The 20,862-nt window shown below is 41.6% G+C and overlaps 1 protein-coding gene across 28 annotated transcripts in view; it reads left to right on the top strand.

Moving 5' to 3' along the window:
• The window catches only part of CREM (cAMP responsive element modulator), an 87,856-nt gene extending 73,085 nt beyond the window's left edge, over positions 1 to 14,771 (top strand). For 12 of the 28 annotated variants that reach the window (XM_025396704.1, XM_025396692.1, XM_025396684.1 and 9 more), the window contains 2 exons: positions 8,412 to 8,568; positions 13,455 to 14,771. In XM_025396704.1, coding sequence (XP_025252489.1) covers positions 8,426 to 8,568; positions 13,455 to 13,599 — 288 coding nt within the window. In that variant the 5' untranslated portion in view covers positions 8,412 to 8,425 and the 3' untranslated portion in view covers positions 13,600 to 14,771. Of the gene's footprint in view, positions 1 to 2,955; positions 2,992 to 8,411; positions 8,569 to 10,806; positions 11,578 to 13,045 lie in introns of those variants that run through there. The other 16 variants (XM_025396700.1, XM_025396701.1, XM_025396691.1 and 13 more) reach the window with 5 other exon arrangements.
• Positions 14,772 to 20,862: the final 6,091 nt, after the last annotated feature.

Below are 20,862 nucleotides of genomic sequence, written 5' to 3'. Positions count from 1 at the left end.
GTGCCACTGCACTCCAGCCTGGGCAACAGAGCAAGACTCTATCTCAAAATAAATAAATAACTGACTATAGTTTATGGGATTATGTTATTGACTTTGTGGGGCATAAGTTACATTTTTATTAGAAATTGCCTTTTGTTTTATTCATAAACTGATTCTGTTAGCATAATTTCCTATGTTTTAGGCTCTGAGTCTCACGTTGCATTCTAGCTGGATTTCTGAATTGTTAAAAACAAACTTTCCAACAAATTTGGAAAATGAGTGTCTTAGTTAATATTTGATGCATGAGAATAAGGATATATATCATCTTTGCGAAAGGAGGCTATTAGCAATTATTTTTGCTTAGAAATATTTACATAAAATAATAATTTGGAGGCCCGGCGTGGTGGCTCACACCTGTAATCCCAGCACTTTGGGAGGCCGAGGTGGGCAGATCACCTGAAGTCAGGAGTTCAAGACCAGCCTGGCCAACGTGATGAAACCCCATCTCCATAAAAATACAAAAATTAGCCAGGCATGGTGGCACATGCCTGTAATCCCAGCTACTCGGGAGGCTAAGGTGGAAGAATCGCTTGAACCCGGAAGATGGAGGTTGCAGTGAGCTGAGATCGTGCCATTGCACTCCAGCCTGGGTGACAGAGCGAGACTCCATCGCAACAACAACAAAAAAGAATAATTTCATTTAGATTGTGACAGCTTCTTGAAGTTGGTAGCTGAGCAAGTTATAATCACTTTGGAAGTGGAAATAACAAGGCATTTATCTACCTTAAGATTCAGTAAACCAAATCTGCAGGGTGAAATTGGAAATTACTCATGTTATTTTCCTACTACTTTTGAAAAATGTATAATGAAATGTAATTTGGAATATTTATTTCTCTTTGCTCTGTTTTATTTGCCTGTATGAATATATTAGGCAAATATATTTATTCATTTATATTTTAATAAAATAATTATACTTTGCATTTATGTAAACTTTAAAAAAATCACTTAATGTTACAAATAAACATGAATACAAACTGTAGCAAGTGCTGTCAAAGAAACTACCAGATTGTGAGTGACACAGAAACATCTGGACATACAGGTTAAGGGATCAAGTAGGCCTCACTAGGAAACCATGTTCAAATGCTAAAAAAGGCAGTTTACAGGCATTCTCACTGATACATGCCCAGCTACACCCGGGTCAGACTGGGTAAATGACTTCCAATTTCACAAAGCTAGCAAGTAGTGAACCTGTTTGAGTCTTCAGAATCCTCGGGTTCTGTTCATAGCATATTAATGTGACTCCTCAAAACTCACCTGACATTGACACACGAATGCAGTGTCGTGTGAGTACATGCTGTTACACACTGCTTATAAAACATATAAAATGAGGTTAGGTTAGCATCATTTTAAGTCATTAAAATGGCTTTTTTTTTTTTTAAAGACAGAGTTTCACTCTTGTTGCCCAGGCTGGAGTACAGTGGCGTGATCTTGGCTCACTGCAACCTCTGCCTCCCAGGTTCAAGTGATTCTTCTGCCTCAGCCTCCCAAGTAGCTGAGATTACAAGCACCCACCACCACACCTGGCTAATTTTGCATTTTTAGTAGAGACAGGGTTTCACCATTTGGTCAGGCTGGTCTTGAACTCCTGACCTCAAGGGATCCACCTGCCTCAGCCTCCCAAAGTGCTGGGATTAAAGGCATGAGCCACCACAGCCAGCCTAAAATTGAATTTTGTATAGCCTAAAATTGAATTTTATTACTCTCAGAGAACAACAGAGCATATATTTGCTATTATATGGAACATTAAATTTCAGTGTTCATAATTTCCCATCTTTTTTATAGACTGACTCATAGATTTTCACATACTAAACAACTTTAAAAGGTCCTTTATGTATAACTTACTTAGCTGGACTGTGATAATAATTTCATAATGTGTGCATATGTGAAAGCATCACATTGTACACTTGGAGTATATACAATTTTTGTCAATTACACCTCAAAGCTGAAAAGATTTTGGTGAGTTATCTGTGCGGTCTATGTGTTACAGTGATTGTAGCAAATTTGAAAATGATCAGTGCTTAAATAGCTATTTTTATGTAGGATTTAATTTTCACGGAGAAGGGAACGTTTTTGGCAGTGTGGGACACCAGGCACGGAAATGTAGGATCTGGGTATTAGGAGCAGGTGGTGGTAGGGAGGAAGAGAACCACAGCAGTGGTGATGATGTCAGCAGCTTACCAGAGCTAGGGATAGAAGCCCCCGACTTAGAAGTGTGACATCTAAGTTAACCTCTGCTGCTTACTTAAAGGTGTATTTAGGATTAGTGCCATGCTGTGAAATGGCGTATGAAAGCAGGAACTCTCTATACGAAAATGTTTTTTATTCAGTCTTTGTGCTCAGTACTACAGATATCTTAATAAATAAGCAATTGAATAAAATCACCATCATTTGGAGTGCTGAGAAATCATTTCACTTTGGAATTTACCAACATAGGTACTTGGCTGGGTTTCTTATTTATTTCTTTGTTTCCTACTCTCACTTGAGGTTTTTTTTCAGTTTTCTTCTTTCCAGTCTGATGAGAGTATATCTTTGGCCATTCGAGGTTCTATTATAAATGATTGCATACATTGAAAAGGACATCTTACATTATCTTTAATAATATATTCTCTAAAGGAATATAATGATGCATATTCTTTAACAAAATAAGGAATAAGAGCCATAAATTTTGATTCCTTGGGTTTGTTAGAAGGGAAATTCCAGGGGGAAATGGGTTTATGGATGTTATATGCGTTTTAACTAATATACATTGTAAGCATAATTTGGAACATTGTCTTTCAGAACTTAAGGAGGGGAAGAGGAAGGGAACTAACATTTGTAGAGTGCCTGCCATGTGCCAGGCACTGTGCTAGACACTTTGACATACATTATAGGGTTTATTGTGAGTACTAAATGAGATACTGTATCCCCATTTTACAGATGAGGAAACTGAACTTGCCCCAAGTCACATGGCTGGTAAGTGGCAGAGCTGGACTAGAACCCATGCTTTTTCTGCTGTACCGTGTTTAAAGCTTGCAAAGAGAGGTATGAAGTTAATGACCAAAACTGAGAGTTCTAGGAATTTTCTTTTCCCATGAAATATTTGATACTGAACCTAAAAAAAATTTTTTTAAATGCTTTCATGTCAGGAGCTAGATGGAAACACGTCATAATGAGAACGCCTTTGTTTTTAAAATGCTATGTTAGACTTATCTAAAGTGCATCTAAGTAAGATTTAAGAAATAATGCCTTTTATCAAGAAAGGCCACTTTGAAGAGACACATCGCATCTTGTAGGACTTTCCATGTCTTAGAGGTAAAGGTTTAGCTATAATAATGTAAGTTTATAAGAAAGACTGCTTATTTTAAGCATTCCAAATGACAGCAGCCTTGTGCAAAACCCCAGGAAGTTCAAATTTTACTTCATACAGCACACATAAACTCATGAAACACCCATTATATGCCAAGTACTGTGCTAGATTCTAGGGGATTCTGGGGTTAAAAAGATACTATCCCTGATTTGTCTTAAAGTTTTTGCTTTCCTGAGAATAAAGTTAGTGTATAAATATCTTACAGTCTTTCTTCAATCATGATTGTTAGTTCCCCACTGATAACCCATATATTTTCAGAATATGAAAATTCTAGAATAAAAATAATTTGGACACTTTCAGTAGTTAAATGGGACAGGAAGTGGCCTTTATAAGAGTACAGGAATAGCAGTGTGTCATCAGAGAACGCAGGATGGTCTTTGAACTGTGATCCTTGGTATCTTATCTGCTTTAAATTTCCACTGAGTTCATATTATTGGAAATCTGAAGCTAACTAAATAAATATTTTTTATAACTTGTTTTAAAATTAAAACTTGTGACATTTAGATTTTTTCAAAACAAGAGATTTTCTTTGTCTTTATTTTTTTAGGAGACAGGGTCTTGCTATGTTGCCCAGGCTGGACTTGAACTCTTGGGCTCAAGTGATCCTCATGCCTCAGCCTCTGAAGGAGCTGGGATTACAGGCATGAGCCACTGTGCACAGCTGTCTTTGCCCACATCTGTTAAAATGTACTTTACTAATAAGATTATATTTGAGTATATGGAATTTGTCCATTGACCATTAGAAGTATACCACTATATAGATCCGTTGGGATATTATAGAAATTTATGCAAATTCCTACTAATTTATACTAATTCCTGTTTCTGGCTTGAACTAATGCACTGTCATTTTTATTTTATTGAGGGAAGTAAAAGGAATATATGATACCTCTGAAAAATTATAATAAAACCCAGTCACCTAACATCTCAGAACTAATACATCTGAATATATCATCCCCTTCCAAGTTATTTTAAAGTGGTATTTTTTTCTGAGCTATTGCTCAAAATGTTTTTAAGAATTCTTAGTTTGGAATTGCCATTATCTTTCATGGTGCCAAATTTGGTCCCTTGAGGGTGGTTGTTGCTTCTGGAAACAGGCAAGAGTTGTTGAGAATCATTTCTGATAAATACAAGGCCAATGAATGAACTTCCTTTTTTCTTTTCTTTTTTCCTTTTTTTTCTTTTTTTCCTGAGACAGGGTCTTACTCTGTCGCCCAGGCTGGAGTGAAGTAGCATAGTCACGGCTTACTGCAGCCTCAACCTCCTGGGCTCACATGATCTTCCCACCTGAGGCCCTGGAACCACAGACGCATGTCACCACACCTGGTTAATTTTTGTATTTCTTGTAGAGATCGGGTTTCTCCATGTTGCCCAGGCTGGTCTTGAACTCCTGGACTCAAGTGAACCTCCCACCTTGGCCTTCCAAAATGCTAGGATTATAGGTGTAAGCCACCATGTCTGCCCTTGAACTGCATTTTTCACCTGTGACTAATGCAGGGTCACCTGTGACCCACCCTTTTTTTTAAAAAAAAAAAAAGAAGTTTTTTGTGGCTGAGCGCAGTGGCTCACGCCTCTGATCCCGGCACTTTGGGAGGCCAAGGTGGGTAGATCACGAGGTCAGGAGTTCGAGACCACCCTGGCCAAAATGGTGAAATCTCATCTCTACTAAAAATACAAAAATTAGCCGGGTGCGGTGGCAGGCATCTGTAATCCCAGCTACTTGGAAGGCTGAGGCAGGATATTTTGCTTGAACCTGTGAGGCGGGGGTTGCAGTGAGCCAAGATCGTGCCACTGCACTCTACCCTGGGCAGCAGAGCAAGATTCCGTCTCAAAAAAAAAAAAAAGTGTTGTTTTTTTTTTTTTTAAACTAGCTTTTGTATATCATGGAACCATCCTGCTCTAACTTCATATTACAAGAAAACAGCAAACGTCTACAGAACTAGAGTGTAATGAGCCCCTCTCTACCTATTACTTTTACTGCACGTCTGTGTGAGCAGTGTTTGGAAAGAACGATCCTAGACCGAGGTCCCTATCCATGCTGCCTGCACGTGTCAACCTGGTGTCATGTAAACTTCTCATTCGTCACTGGCTATTGTTCCAATTTTAGAAGGCCTAGGTGGCCACCAGCTGTTCCATTGTTTCAGCCTTTATTACCCCATAACCTTCTTCCCTGGATGTGGGTGAAGAGAGAAAAGAGGAGAACTATGTTATTCTCTGCTCCACTCCATCTCCTCTGACAATACGATGAAGATACTTTAAACAATCTGTTAAGTTAGTTTATAACTGGCTTAACGTGACTTTCTTAACTATCTCAGAGCTATACAGTTTTGTACAACTCATTGAGTTGTCTGTGTATGCATTATTTTGAATAGTCACAAAAACAAATTTAGGACTTTTCTCAAGTTTATTCATATGCTGGTGATCATTAGTCACAATTAGGCCGGGCGTGGTGGCTCACGCCTGTAATTCCAGCACTTTGGGAGGCCGAGGCAGGCGGATCACAAGGTCAGGAGATGGAGACCATCCTGGCCAACCTGGTGAAACCCCGTCTCTACTAAAAATACAAAAATTAGCTGGGCATGATGGCGTGTGCCTGTAATCCCAGCTACTCGGGAGGCTGAGGCAAGATAATCACTTGAACCAGGGAGTAGGAGGTTGCAGTGAGCCAAGATCGCACCACTGCGCTCCAGCCTGGAGCCAGCAAAACTCTGTCTCAAAAAAAAGAAGACTTATTACCTATCACCAATGTTTTAAAATTACATGTAGAAGGAAAAGGCAGTACAACCTTATAAATGATATTTTTATTAATTCTATGAAAATCTTTAAGTGAGCTTCCTTGAAAGCCACGTTTTTAACTGTTGTATTCTTTCACCTAATTCTCAAGCCTTAGAAGGCAAAAATCTGGCATATACCCAAATAGAAGCACATAAATCAGTTAATCTTTGTTTAACTGTTTTAAACAAAGTTTCAGTGATAATATCCTATTTAGCTGACAAAGTATTTGTCTCCCATGGGTAACATTTCACTTCTTATTGAATGGGTATAAAACATTTCCATGAAATATAGAAATGCTGTATTTTCCTCTTTTGATTGTAATTTAGTTCAGACAATTGTTAATAGAATTTGATAACTTTTTAAGAAATCTTTTTTCTTGCAGTTAGCTTTGAGAGAGCATATATTTTGTAATGTCTCATCAGAGTGACAAACTAACTCTGGACCATACGTTTCAATGTTGAAGCGTTGGTGGTAGAAACGTTTTATCACTCGAATCCATCTGTCTTTTCTAGGAAGCTATGTTTCTTGCAGTAGACAAATTTTGAATATAAATTAGGAAACTTTGAGAACTTACTTTTAGTATTTTATCTGAATACTAAGTAAATATTAAACCCTGTCTTTTAACTGTATGGTTATACTATGCTTAGACAATACTTTTAAATGAATATTTACAAATGTATTATTTTTCCTAGGAAACCTAAGAAAGACAAAAATTATCTTTCCCCAGAGAAACTAGGTTTAAGTGGAGCTTTGCTGGGTTTTTGTTGTTGTTGTTGTTGTTTTTTTTTTTTTTTTTACTGAAACTGCAGTGATCTCAATTCTTTCCAGTGCTTCAATCATTTTCTAGTAATGAGAATTGCACTTAAAGACATTCAGTGACTGTTTCAGACATGATACGGAGTATAGGAAAATCTCTAAACTGAAACATTCACAGGATGGAGATATTCTGCTTCATGGAAATGTTTGCAGTGGTGTGCTACAGTCAGCTCCTGCTGGCTTGTTAGAGCCTATTGTTAAATTTTCAGGCCAGGCGTGGTGGCTCACGCCTGTAATCCCAACACTTTGCAAGGCTGAGGCAGGTGGATCACTTTAGGTCATGAGTTCAAGACCAGCCTGGCCAACATGGCAAAACAGGATCTCTACTAAAAATACAAAATTAGCCAGGCATGGTGGTGCACACCTATAATCCCAGCTACTTGGGAGGCTGAGATACAAGAATCACTTGTACAGGGGAGGCGGAGGTTACAGTGAGCCAAGATTACACCACTGCACTCCAGCCTGGAGCCACTGAGTGAGACTGTCTAAAAAAAAAAAGCTGGGCGTGGTGGCTCACGCCTGTAATCCCAACACTTTGGGAGGCCAAGGTGGGAGGATCATGAGGTCAGGAGATTGAGACCATCCTGGCTAACACGGTGAAATCCCATCTCTACTAAAAATACAAAAAATTAGCCGGGCGTGGTGGTGGGCGCCTGTAGTCCCAGCTAATTGGGAGGCTGAGGCAGGAGAATGGCGTGAACCCTGGAGGTGGAGCTTGCAGTGAGCTGAGATTGCGCCACTGCACTCCAACCTGGGCAACAGAGCGAGACTCCGTCTCAAAAAAAAAAAAAGAAAAGAAAATGTCAGTACCTTTGTGAGTTGGTTGTAAAACAGCGATTATTAAAAATTAAGTGTGTGTATGCACACATTTTATTTATTTACACATTTAAAACATTAGTACTCAAAACTCATAATTTCTAAGTATTTTCTCTGTGCTCTGTGGGTATTGGCATCTGTTTTGTCTGTATGCTGTGTGCTTACTACGTGTGTGTCTTTCCAACTCTATGATCAGCAAAGTCACCTTGGCAGCTTGAAATTGGCCATGGTGGAAGTATTTACACCATGAGAATTATCGGAACACTACACATCAGGGCTTTTTCATTGTTTTCCTCTGAGGACTGTTTATTAAATATTAGCACACCACTGATTTTAAGCTAAATGAGCACCTGTGAGCTTTTGCATTTGATAAAAACCTGTCTAAAATGCATTAGGACACTTTTCTCCTTAAATATTTAGAGCATGCTGAATATCATTGTTCTAAGTGCTGAAGAAGATCTTTAATACTTGAGATTGCTATAATGCTCAGAATAATTATCTTAAACATTACAAGATCACCTCTTATGAGATGTCAAAAGCATACCGTTTCCAGGTCAGTTTTATGTAAAATGCCAAATTGTGAATTCTTTATATAAGCTCGAAATATTTTGTTTTACTGCAGCTGCCACTGGTGACATGCCAACTTACCAGATCCGAGCTCCTACTGCTGCTTTGCCACAGGGAGTGGTGATGGCTGCATCACCCGGAAGTTTGCACAGTCCCCAGCAGCTGGCAGAAGAAGCAACACGCAAACGAGAGCTGAGGCTAATGAAAAACAGGTGAGATGTTTCACAGGGAATCGGTAACTTCTAGAACACTTTTTAAAAATTACAATTTTCGCTGGGTGCGGTGGCTCACGCCTGTAATCCCAGCACTTTGGGAGGCTGAGGCAGGTGGATCACGAGGTCAGGAGATAGAGACCATCCTGGCTAACAGGGAAACCCCGTCTCTACTAAAAAATACAAAAAAATTAGCTGGGTGTGGTGGCGGGCACCTGTAGTCCCAGCTATTCGGGAGGCTGAAGCAGGAGAATGGCGTGAACCTGGGAGGTGGAGCTTGCAGTGAGCCGAGATCGCGCCACTGCACTCCAGCCTGGGCGACAGAGCGAGACTCCATCTAAAATAATAATAATAATAATAAATATTAATAAATAATAATATATTAATAAGTAATAAAAATAAATTCCAGTTTTCAGCCAGGCGTGGTGGCTCATGCCTGTAATCCCAGCACTTTGGGAGGCTGAGGCGGGCAGATCACAAGGTCAAAAGATCGAGACCATCCTGGCCAACATGGTGAAACCCCGTCTCTACTAAAAATACAAAAATTAGCTGGGTGTGGTAGTGTGCGCCTGTAACCCCAGCTACTCGGGAGGCTGAGGCAGGAGAATCACTTGAACCCGGAAGGCGGAGCTTGCAGTGAGCCGAGATCGGGCCACTGGACTGCAGCCTGGGTGACAGAGTGAGACTCAGTCTTAAAGAAAAAGAAAAAGATTCCAGTTTTCATAAGCTGTTTGTCCCAAGTTACATGTTATGTGGCATTTCATGTAGGTTTGTGCTCTGTGTGTGTTATTAGTTTGTCTTCTAGTCAGAATTCCTGGCCGTTAACTATTTCATCATCAGGAATTACATCCCTATGTTGTAAGGGTAGTGTTCAGAAGATACAGTAATTTTTAAAAATAATGATCAGAGGACTTCATGAGAAACAAAGAGCTATTTTGTATTTAGTGTTTGCTTTGTGAAGTAGATAAGTCGAATTTTTTAGCTTCTCTGAGCAAAATAAATTGAAGTGTAAGTGATGCATTTCTTTTTGACATTTTCTACATGTAGTTTCCTTTTGTCTATTTTGTAACTTTTTTCCTCTATTACACTGAAATACATATTTAATATGATAAATTCTAGTCAAGTGCAAATACAAACCAACAAAAAGAATTAAAATCATCCATGGCTCTAATCACTTAGGATACCTCCTATTATAGTCTATGTACTTCCAGTCAGCTGTCATTTTCTCTCACTTTTTCTTGCTCCATAACTCTGTAATTTTATTTTTTAAGCAACATATTATAAAATGCTATTTTCTAAAACTTTTTAAAAATTAAAACATAAAATTTTATTTAACTTGTATATTATTTCTTGGTTTAGTTTTTATTATGGATAATGGTGCAAATTAATCTGATTTTCAAAAGGAACAGAATTGTCTTAGAGTTTCTCAGTAGTCTTGTCACCTTAGTCCTAAGTGTCAAATAATGTCCTCATTGTGTGCAGCCAGGACAGAGGCTCAGCAGTGTTTGTTATCAAGGGTCCAGGCTCCCGCTCCCGGCTGTGTCATCTTCAGCATGTATCATTCATTCTCATGATCACAGCGTGGCTGCTGAACCTCTAGCCATTGCCTCAGACAGGAAGAAGGAAGAAGGGCTAGAGCCAAAAATTGGGGCTAGCTGAGGTCTGGCTCAACTGCAAACATTTCCTGGAAGACCCTCCCAGCAACTTTCACCTACATTTCATTGGCCAGAAATAGGTCTTTAGTCCCTAGCTGTATGGGATTCTGAGAAAGGTTTATTTTCGCTTTCTAAATCTCAGTTTCAGAGCAAGACAAGAGAAAAGCAGATGATACCTGGCTGTTAGGTTGCTCATTATCTGTTTAGCAGGTTTTAAGTGCTTTGTTCTACTGTGTCTTTAATGCTTACATGAGAGTAGGTGATTATTATGCCCAGTTTACGGATGAGGACCAGAAGTTCAGAGATGTTAAAGTTGGTCAAGATAACATGGCCCAAACTGGGCAGAACCAGGGCAACCAGGCAGTCTTTATTCTAGTGCCTGTCCTCTATCCCAGCATCGGGCACCCCGAAAATACCCCATGATAACCTGCAGATTTCACTTCCTGGGAAAGTGTATAGGCTTTAGTCTTTCACAGATAGATCTCTTACATATTCTCTTTTTATTCTTTGGTTGGTATCTATATTCGGTATTTCATTATATTGCATTTCTGCCAATCCAGCAACAGTTTTTATTTCTTTCCAGCCTTGTCAGAGTTTCTTCTTTGCCTTGCATTTCCTCTCCGTGCTGAGGATATACTCAGACACATGCAAGCCTGAAAACTGAGCTCACTATTAATAGAAGAAACAGGTGTTTTCCATGGCTGAGGAGTACTTAGGAATGTACCATCTACTGATATGATCGGGGAAAGCTTTGTGCCTGGAACATTTTGACTCTAGTAATATGTGTGTCTGTGCGTGCACACACACACATGCACACTCAAATGTAAAATATGAAGTATGAATATTTATAATAGCTTGGTAAATAAAATGTTAAAGATTAAACACCCACAACACTACTATTAGGTCTTTAAATTTTTCATTTAATGGTAAGCCTGTTTTGTAAAAGGACTATCTTCCTTCTAGATCTAGAATTTAATATAATTTACTCATGAAAACCTTGGTATTCATAAATGAATTTCAGTTCCTTTGTGGAAAAGAGTTGAATTATGTTCCCAAAGTGGCAAATGTGTCTTTGGATTTATTCTTAACTTTTCCAATTGCATCATTTAGATTAAATTAGTCACTATAACGTTCAATTCCATTTTCCATTTTACATTTTTTTTGTTAACCAGCTGAGAAGTCTGAGAACTTTGTTCGTTCACAGGGTGAGTCCATTGTTCCTGGCTAGGAAGCAGGGGTCGATCTTTTCCTGCAGTTCATTTGGATTGAAGGTTCTTTGCTGACTCTTGCTTCCACAGTGAAAACACAGATATCCAGTCAGTGAGAGTCAGCTATCTTAAAAAAAAAAAAATCGGCCGGGCGCGGTGGCTCAAGCCTGTAATCCCAGCACTTTGGGAGGCCGAGACGGGCGGATCACGAGGTCAGGAGATCGAGACCATCCTGGCTAACACGGTGAAACCCCGTCTCTACTAAAAATACAAAAAACTAGCCGGGCGAGGTGGCGGGCGCCTGTAGTCCCAGCTACTCGGGAGGCTGAGGCAGGAGAATGGCGTAAACCCAGGAGGCGGAGCTGGCAGTGAGCTGAGATCCGGCCACTGCACTCCAGCCCGGGCGACACAGCAAGACTCCATCTCAAAAAAAAAAAAAACAAAAAAAAAAACCACGTATACATCACATGTGGTTCAGGATACTAATTGGCATTATAGAAACTGGCGTTTAGACATTCAACACTGCTTTTGTTAACCTATTTGAATGATAACATATGTTTCAGTGTAGGCTTTTTTGATATGAAGGGTGATCTACCTCAAAGGCAGTTATTCTGGAATTGAATCCTCCAAAATGAGGCCAATCAAAGGGTATCTTCTACAGAGGAGTTAAGGGAAGTGGTTGCTGTCCCTCCCACCCTGAAAAAGAGAAAATGTTGGCTCTACTTATTGTTTTGGCGGGGTTATGTATGAAAATGACTAACTCAACTCATCTGTTTGTGTTGTTATTTTGGCTACTGGTCTGTTCCTTCATTTGGGGCTTATTAGTGCTTTAAAATTCAACATATTGGATATTAAATGCATGTGATGAGGAAACAGTCTTGAAATATGCCCGGAGTTACTCAGTAGCTTCTTTTTTATAATTTTAATTGTGGTGGTCTCACATTTGTGGGTTTAAATTGTCTGAGTTATTGAGTGTTGTATTTTGTAGCCCCCATCTTTAATTTTCAGAAGCACTGTCCATTTCATTTCGGTTTATAAAAATGCACATCTTTTGTTTATTGTTATGATTTATCCATGTTGTGTTTTCTAGCCAATAAACTGTGTCTTGCAGTCACAATTGATCTTGTTTTACTGAGATTTAGTTTTGAAGACTAAAAATCTCCAGTGTTGATATTTAAGGTTTTTTGAAGATTCTTATAATAATTTTTGATCGCATAAAATTAACTTATTATGTTGGAGTATGTGCCTTTTGAGAGACAAAAAAATTAAGAGAATTGAAAGGATCTATAAATGTTTTTGTAGAAATTCCACTTGGGGATGTGGTCCTATTGTAGTTTACTGAAAACAGTTCTGGTCATTGTTACCGGTGGAATGTGTGCCCTAAGAAAACACCATTTGTGATGAATGCTGGGCAAACTGTGTTCTCAAGTCATTCCTGTTGTCTGATGGTTATCTTACAAAAAGCATGTGCTTGGTTATGTTTGTTATGTGGCTTTGTACAGTCCTTACCTAGGATCGATTGGCTGTTGAGTGCGGGGGGCAAAAGCGCACTGACCCACTGTGGATTGTGTTGGAAGGCTGTTCCTGTAGTCATTTGCCTTGTGTTGGTTCCAGGGAAGCTGCCCGGGAGTGTCGCAGGAAGAAGAAAGAATATGTCAAATGTCTTGAAAATCGTGTGGCTGTGCTTGAAAACCAAAACAAGACTCTCATTGAGGAACTCAAGGCCCTCAAAGATCTTTATTGCCATAAAGTAGAGTAACTGTCTTTGACTTGGACCTTGTTTACTGTGAACTCTAATCAAGGCAGGAGATGCAGCAGTCCTACTTATTGCCATGTGGACTTGTGGAAAGGACACGTGTGACCCTTAAGAATCCAGTTCGGATTAGTGTTTGAAGTTGAATTGGGAATGTTGTTCCAGGATGTGGAATGCAGCTGTGATCACACTTACCGAGCTCACTTTGACCTGTTTGTCAATAGCATGCAAAAAAATGCTTTGTTTGCCCTTTGCTTCTGCTTTTTTCAGGGAAGCTGCCAAAGAATGTCGACGTCGAAAGAAAGAATATGTAAAATGTCTGGAGAGCCGAGTTGCAGTGCTGGAAGTCCAGAACAAGAAGCTTAGAGAGGAACTTGAAACCTTGAAAGACGTTTGTTCTCCCAAAACAGATTAGTAGAAATATTTAACTATGAACTGAAGACAGCATGTATAGTTGCTTTTGAAGGAATACAGTATATAGCTGGCAAGAATGGTGGCTTCTTTTCTTTGTATCATTCATCTTCTTTAATCTCTTAACATTCCTAAAATGCTTCACTGTACATAGTTAAGTCATAGCTATAACTTCAAATTTTTTAAAAGAGACAAACTAAAAAAATGTATGTAACAGATTCTTAAAATGCAATATTTGTAAGGCTTGTTCCAATGCCACGTACTTGCAGCTTCCATTCTCTGTGTCATCAGTAGTGTCCTATGCAATAAAATTATTTGCAGGTCTTTAAATCATTTTAGGAAAGGATGATCAAAAATAATGCATCCAGCAGTACAATGAAAGTAAACCACAAAAAAAATACCTCAAGAAAGAATAGAAAGAAAGTCTATCTAATGGCATGCCTATATGAGAAGAATAGCCTAGATATGAATATATGGCATTTGCAGATTTTTATATTAGTTGCTTTGTTTAAAAAAAAAAAAAAAAAAAAAAAAGATTGTATTGCTGTCCTTGAATGCCATAGTCAAAGAGAGTTTTTAATAGAACCATGTTGGTTGCACTTTGTAGTGTTTGGTGCTCATTTAAATATCTGAACATTTACTACAGTTTTTAACTGTATTGTGTACCATAAAAGATCTTGCAGAAGTTCTTAGTGTCGGTTTAATATTAACTAATGAAAGTGATGACATATTTTTTCTATCTGGAATGAGCCTGTTGGGATCACATTGCATACCTTCCAGGTACAAGTCAGTTTCTACACTGGGTGCTGATCCTTGCAGGCACCCTTTCTACCATCTCATGGTGGGGATGGCCGCAGGCTGTGCACCCAGAAGAAAAGAATGGCTGTTAGCGTTTCAGCCTTCGTGATGGCCTGAGACTATCTGTAGGTGGTCTGGAGCTGTCTGGCTGGTGGCTCCCTATTTTGCCATTTAGTGAACAACCACAGAAATTTTAAAAACAAAAGCATCCCAAGATTTTTTCATTTCAAAAAGCCTCAAAGTCCACATTAGATCAGATATCCTGCTGTCGGCACATTCAGCTGAGGTTCATTACAGTCGAAGCCGCAGTGTGATCTACGTTTCATCTTGTTTTAATAATAAAAAGCTTCAGGAAACAAGCCCAAAGCCCTCACCACAGGATGCTCTGTTCCCTCTCATTCCCTGACATTTCTTGATTGTCTGCTGCGTGCTGGACTCTGCTGTGTTTCCTACTGTGACTTCTGCTTTAAGGATGTCCCCGCCCCACCCCCCAGTTTCAAGAGTAGATCTGGTCAGTGTGGTGGGAGATAGAAAATTGGGAGGTGGTTTGTGGAGCATCCAGCTGCTGCTTCTCCTGTACCACTGGAATTCTTTCCCTTATCTGTCGCTCCCAGCAAGTAGGGCATGTCATTGTTGGCTTTCTTTAAAAATATGTATTCTCCCTTCAGAGTCGGAGCTCTGAATTTTCTTTCTTTCTTTTTTTTTTTTTTTTAAGACAGAGTCTTGCTTTGTCGCCCAGGCTGGAGTGCAGTGGCGTGATCTCAACTCACCACAACCTCCACCTCCCGAATTCAAACAATTCTCCTGCCTCAGCCTCCCAAGTAGCTGAGATTACAGGCATGTGCCACTACACCCAGCTAATTTTTCTATTTTTAGTAGAGGTGAGATTTCACCACGTTGGCCAGGCTGGGTTCAAACTCCTGGCCTCAAGTGATCCACCTGCCTTGGCCTCCCAAAGTGCTGGAATTACAGATGTGAGCCACTGCACCCGGCCTGAATTTTTTTTATCTCAATTTTTGTCTTCTCTTCTACAGAGAAGATGAGGAAAGAAGACAAGGAAGAAAAAAGAAAGGAAAACTCCAGGTTTCAGATGCAGGACAGTAGGGCCTTGCACTCACTCATCTGCCCAGTCAGTCGCTGTACATCAACAGTGTGGCTGGGGTGGATGGACACACAGAGGGGACACGAGGATCAGCAGGCAAGATGTACAAAGTTGGAGATGATGCACGCTACATGTTAGAATTCTAGAAAGATGCAGCTGGGGGTTAAATAGGAGACTTCATGTGGTAAGTGGATTTTGAACTGGGCCTTGAAGTGATTGACAGTGCTGGGGCATGGGGTTGGTACTTAGGGAATACAGAGCACACACACTGCTCCAAGGAGCTTGGGTCTGGAGGACGAGGGAGGCCAAGTTAGTTCTCACCCAAGAGTTAGTTTCATTTGAAAATTGGGGAAGACAGAATGAATGTGTGCGTGTGCATGTGTGTACTCCAGTCTGTAAAAGAGGTTATATTATTTCAGAGGAAAGGGACTCTATCCAATTTCTTGGGACCACCAGCAACAGAAGTCCCCCTTCCCAAACCCAGTGGTTTAAGCAATAAGGAAATATACTACCTTGCAAAACAAGAAGTCCAGTGGTAAGAAATTCCAGGCTTGCTAATTTAGTGACAACAATGTCATCACGACCAGACCCTGCCTCCTCATTCTTTTCCCTCTACCTGCTGGTTCCCCTGACCTAATATTGCTGCCACAGTCCCAGGCATCAGAAATGGGAAAGACAACACCCTTTTTGGAGGGTACTTTTTTTTTGGTTGTTTTTTTGGTTGTTTTTTTGAGACTGAGTCTCACTCTGTCACCCAGGCTGGAGTGCAATGGTGTGATGTCGGCTCACTGCAACCTCCACCTCCCAGCCCAAAGACTGGGCTGAAAGGCACTGGGTTGCTCATGAGGATTCCGCCCCTAGGGTTGGGGAGCTTCCAGGCTCTGGGGAAGCATATGGCCATCAATGTCGAATAAAACTGGGCTTCTGGAAGAATGGCGTGTAGACACTGGGGACGTCTGGCGCTGGGACTGAGTGAGCGCTTACCCTGTTCAAGAAGTGAGGAACAGCTTGTGAGAGGCTGGGGCTTGAGCCACGCTCCCAGACATGCACGGGAACTCTTATTCTTGTTCATGAAATGTATCCCTGAAACCAAGCTTCTGCTACCAAAATAGCACCATTTGACAGCAGTGCTTTCAGCCTTACAGCAGATACTGCCTACGACCTCTCCCTCAACAGAACCAGCAGTAGGGGAAGCTTTGCAAGGGGGAACGTTGCACATCTCACACACCCGTGTGTGCGGGATCCACAGCGCTCCCCATACCCTTGCATGCGGGATCCAGAGTTCTCACTGTGTGGGTCTTTCTTTGAATCCTAAAAGTTTCAGAATCTGGACTGCTGGGTATAGAAATTACTGCTCCAGGTTTAGGGGACTGCATACCTTCTCTGTCCTATCTAACTAGGTACTTCATAACGCTAAGTCATGTGAGATGGGAACATTAAGGAAATGAACTCCTTCTAGTATTTAAACATGTGTGACCATGAGGCATGCCTGAAACTGAGAACATGGACATCAGCAACATACTGTGCATGAATGGCGGCTGTTTCAGTGCCAGATGCCTCATTCCTTGTTCAACCACACTTCTCAGTTTTCTTCATATATGTTTATGTCCAAAACATGCTGTTTCCCATGTGCCTAACAGTACAACTTTAAAAAATATGATTTGTGAAACCAACTTGATTGTTCTAGTCTACACCAAAAATAATTAGCCCGCTTTGACGTGTGAGGCAGGCAGAGCTGTTGCCAGTTGGCTGGCCATAATGCAGTGACTGTCCTATGGTAGTATACCGTGGTTCTCAGAAGCTCAGATGTGTCAGGTTGGAGTGCAATGGCATGATCTTGGCTCACTGCAATCTCTGCCCCCTGGGTGCAAGTGATTCTCCTGCCTCAGCCTCCCGAGTAGCTGGGATTACAGGTGTGCGCCACCATGCCCATCTAATTTTTGTATTTTTGGTAGAAACAGGGTTTTGCCATGTTGGCCAGGCTGGTCTGGAACTCCTGACCTCAGATGATCCACCCGCCTTGGCCTCCCAAAGTGCTGGGATTACAGGCGTGAGCAACCGTGCCTGGCCATGCTTCACCTTTTCTAAGAGCATTTTAAAGACATAGACTTGATTCTGAACTACTCAAGCATGGTATATTTTAATCTTTATGGTTTGTGGGCAGGTTTTTCTATATAAATCCATTTTCTTGGCTGGGCATGGTGGCACACGCCTATAATCCCAGCACCTTAGGAGACTAGGGCAGGAGGATTGCCTGAAGCTAGGAATTAAAGACCAGCCTGGACAACATGGTGGGACTCTGTCTCCACAAAAAACAAACAAACAAACCATTAAGCAAATTAGTTGGGCATGGTGGTGTGCACCTATAGTCCCAGCTATAATATATACATGATTCATTGATCATGTTGCCTGTATCCTTAAATTGTCCCATCTTCAGGGCTATGTGATGCGGAGTTTCCAGAAAGCGACATGGGAGTCAGCATGTTCATTCACTCCTTCAAGTCAACAAGTGAGGCTGCCTTTGTAAGAAGTCCAGAAGGAGAGAGGGCAGGTTTGGGACCTAGGGCTGTGGCAACCCTGACATTACCAGCACCGTCCTGGGCTTGCTTTCTTCCAGCTGTGTATGTAGCTCCACGGATGCTACAGCCACGCAGTCATGGCAGTCAAGAATAACAGCTACTGTGTACAGAGTGCTCACCCTGCGCCTAGGGGCTTCCACATTTTATTCTCCTAACAGCTCTCATTTTGCAGATGAGGAAGCAAGGTTGGAGAAGTTCAGTAGCTTGCCAAAGGTCACATGGCTCAGGACCAAGCGCAGAACCAGGACACGGAGCCTCTGCCCTGGCGGCTCTCACCCAGTCTGGACCCAAAGGCAGGAAAGTGATAAGAAACACTTGCTGGCAATGACTGAAGCAGGTGGTGGCTGCAGAGAGAGCTCTGTGGCTCTGAGTGGCTATGTGTGGGAACACCCAGACCTTCCTGTTCAAATGCACAAAAGCACATTTTCACTTCTCTCTGGTTTTTCAAATCCCTGATGCTGATCAGGAAAAAAATGACTTTACAGTTTAAGAACTAAGGACTGGCTAGCTATTGGAACATCAAAGTCACAGTTACGCTTATTGAAATAGAATCACAGCTAAAAGAGGTCTCGCCGGTGTAATTTTTTTATTTTTATTTATTTATTTTTTTGAGACAGGGTCTCACACTCTGTCGGCTGAAGTGCAGTGGTACGATCTTGGCTCACTGCAACCTCCGCCTCCCAGGCTCAAGCGATTCTCCCACCTCAGCCTCCCCAGGAGCTAGAACTACAGGCACGAGCCAATACGCTCGGCTAATTTTTGTGTTTTTTGTAGAGACGGGGTTTCGCCATGTTGCCCGGGGCTGTTCTTTAACTCCTAGGCTCAAGTAATCCACCTGCCTCGGCCTCCCAAAGTGCTGGGGTTACAGGCATGAATCACTGAGCCTGACCAACAGGTGTAATTTACTCCTTTCATTTTATAGACAAGAAAGACATTTTAAGACAAATTTCAGGCTGATTTACTTAAATATTGCGAGCTATTGACAATAGACTAGAAATACTCAGATCTCTGAACTAGTGTGATAATCTTTATATTACTGTGATGCCTCTATTTTTCTATAAACTGGATTTTCAGCCAGCTTTTGTGCAGCATAGCTTTCTGAGGAAGGATTTGTCCCTGTGGTTTGAATGGACGGAAGCTGGAAGGAAAAACCCCATCACTTACTATGCAAAAGTCCAGCTGGTCTCTGTGACAGCTGGAGGACACAGGGACTCTGCCAGATCTATCTCAGCCACCTCACTTTATGAAGGATGCTTGACTTGTGGTTCAGTCATTTTCTAGGACAAATGGCTGTTAACAAGGTATATGAGAGCTCTTGCTTTCAACGTTCGTGGAGCTCTCAGAAGCGCTAACTTACATCAGACCAGTGTCAGGCTTGACTTAGGAACGAACTTTTAAATTCTTACCTTTTAAAACACAGTTCACGATTGACACACTCTTTTTTTTTTCTCTTTTTTTTCTTTCTTTTTTTTTTGAGACAGAGTCTCACTCTGTCGCCCAGGCTGGAGTGCAATAGTGCAATCTCGGCTCACTGCAACCTTTGCCTCTTGCGTTCAAGTGATCCTGCTGCCTCAGCCTCACGAGTAGCTGGGACTACAGGCGCACACCACCACACCCAGCTAATTTTTGTATTTTTAGTAGAGATGGGGTTTCACCATATTGCCCAGGCTGGTCTCGAACTCCTGACCTCAGGTGATGCACCCGCCTTGGCCTCCCAAAGTGCTGGGATTACAGACATGAGCCACTGTGCCCAGCCACTACTGATAGACTTTTGAGGAGGTAAGAAGCCCAAATAAGGAGGCTGTGGATGAAAGTGGGCTGTCCCGGGAGAGGATGGCATGAGTGTGCCCGTCTGCGTCTTCTGTTTTGTGTCCCATACCTCTGGAATTTTCATTCAGTAGGTCTGGGTATTTGTATTTTTAACCAGTTCCTTGCATGTTTGTTTGTTTGTTTGTTTGTTTTTGTTTTTGTTTTTTTTTTTTTTTTTTGAGACGGAGTCTCGCTCTGTCGCCCAGGCTGGAGTGCAGTGGCGCGATCTCGGCTCACTGCAAGCTCCGCCTCCCGGGCTTACGCCATTCTCCTGCCTCAGCCTCCCGAGTAGCTGGGACCACAGGCGCCCGCCATCTCGCCCGGCTAGTTTTTTGTATTTTTTAGTAGAGACGGGGTTTCACCGTGTTCACCAGGATGGTCTCGATCTCCTGACCTCGTGATCCACCCGTCTCGGCCTCCCAAAGTGCTGGGATTACAGGCTTGAGCCACCGCGCCCGGCCTGTTTGTTTGTTTTTGAGACAGGGTCTTGCTCTGTTGCAGAGGCCGGAGTGCAGTGACACAATCACAGATCACCTCAGCCTCCACCTCCCGGGCTGAAGCAATTCTCCTGCCTCAGCCCCCGGAATAGCTGGGACCACAGGCATGTGCCACCACCACGCCAGGCTCAAGTTCCTGGCATGTTTCTGAAGCACTGTAGTGTTGGAGGACACTGAACTGTATGATCTGGGGTTGGGCCTAATTTTCCTTTAAGTTATGTGTGCTCTTACCCAGCACAGACTGTTTAATGTCACAGCCACAGCGCCACCTAGTGTATGTGTGACTTCCAAGCGGCTTATTTTCTTGGAAACAGTCCGTGAACATTTCAAAACTCAACGGGTGGTATTTCTTTTCTGCAAGGGACTCTCCAAGTGTATGCCAAGCCCTATGGGGGCAAGGGAGTAAGGGCGGTTTTTTCTGGTCTAATTTGGTAAATTATATTCAGAGTAACTCTGGGGAGTCTTGGGTTAACTGTGGGGAA

Source organism: Theropithecus gelada, chromosome 9 (assembly GCF_003255815.1).
Source record: "Theropithecus gelada isolate Dixy chromosome 9, Tgel_1.0, whole genome shotgun sequence".
Classification (NCBI taxonomy): domain Eukaryota; kingdom Metazoa; phylum Chordata; class Mammalia; order Primates; family Cercopithecidae; genus Theropithecus; species Theropithecus gelada.
This window is presented reverse-complemented; position numbering and strand designations above follow the sequence as displayed.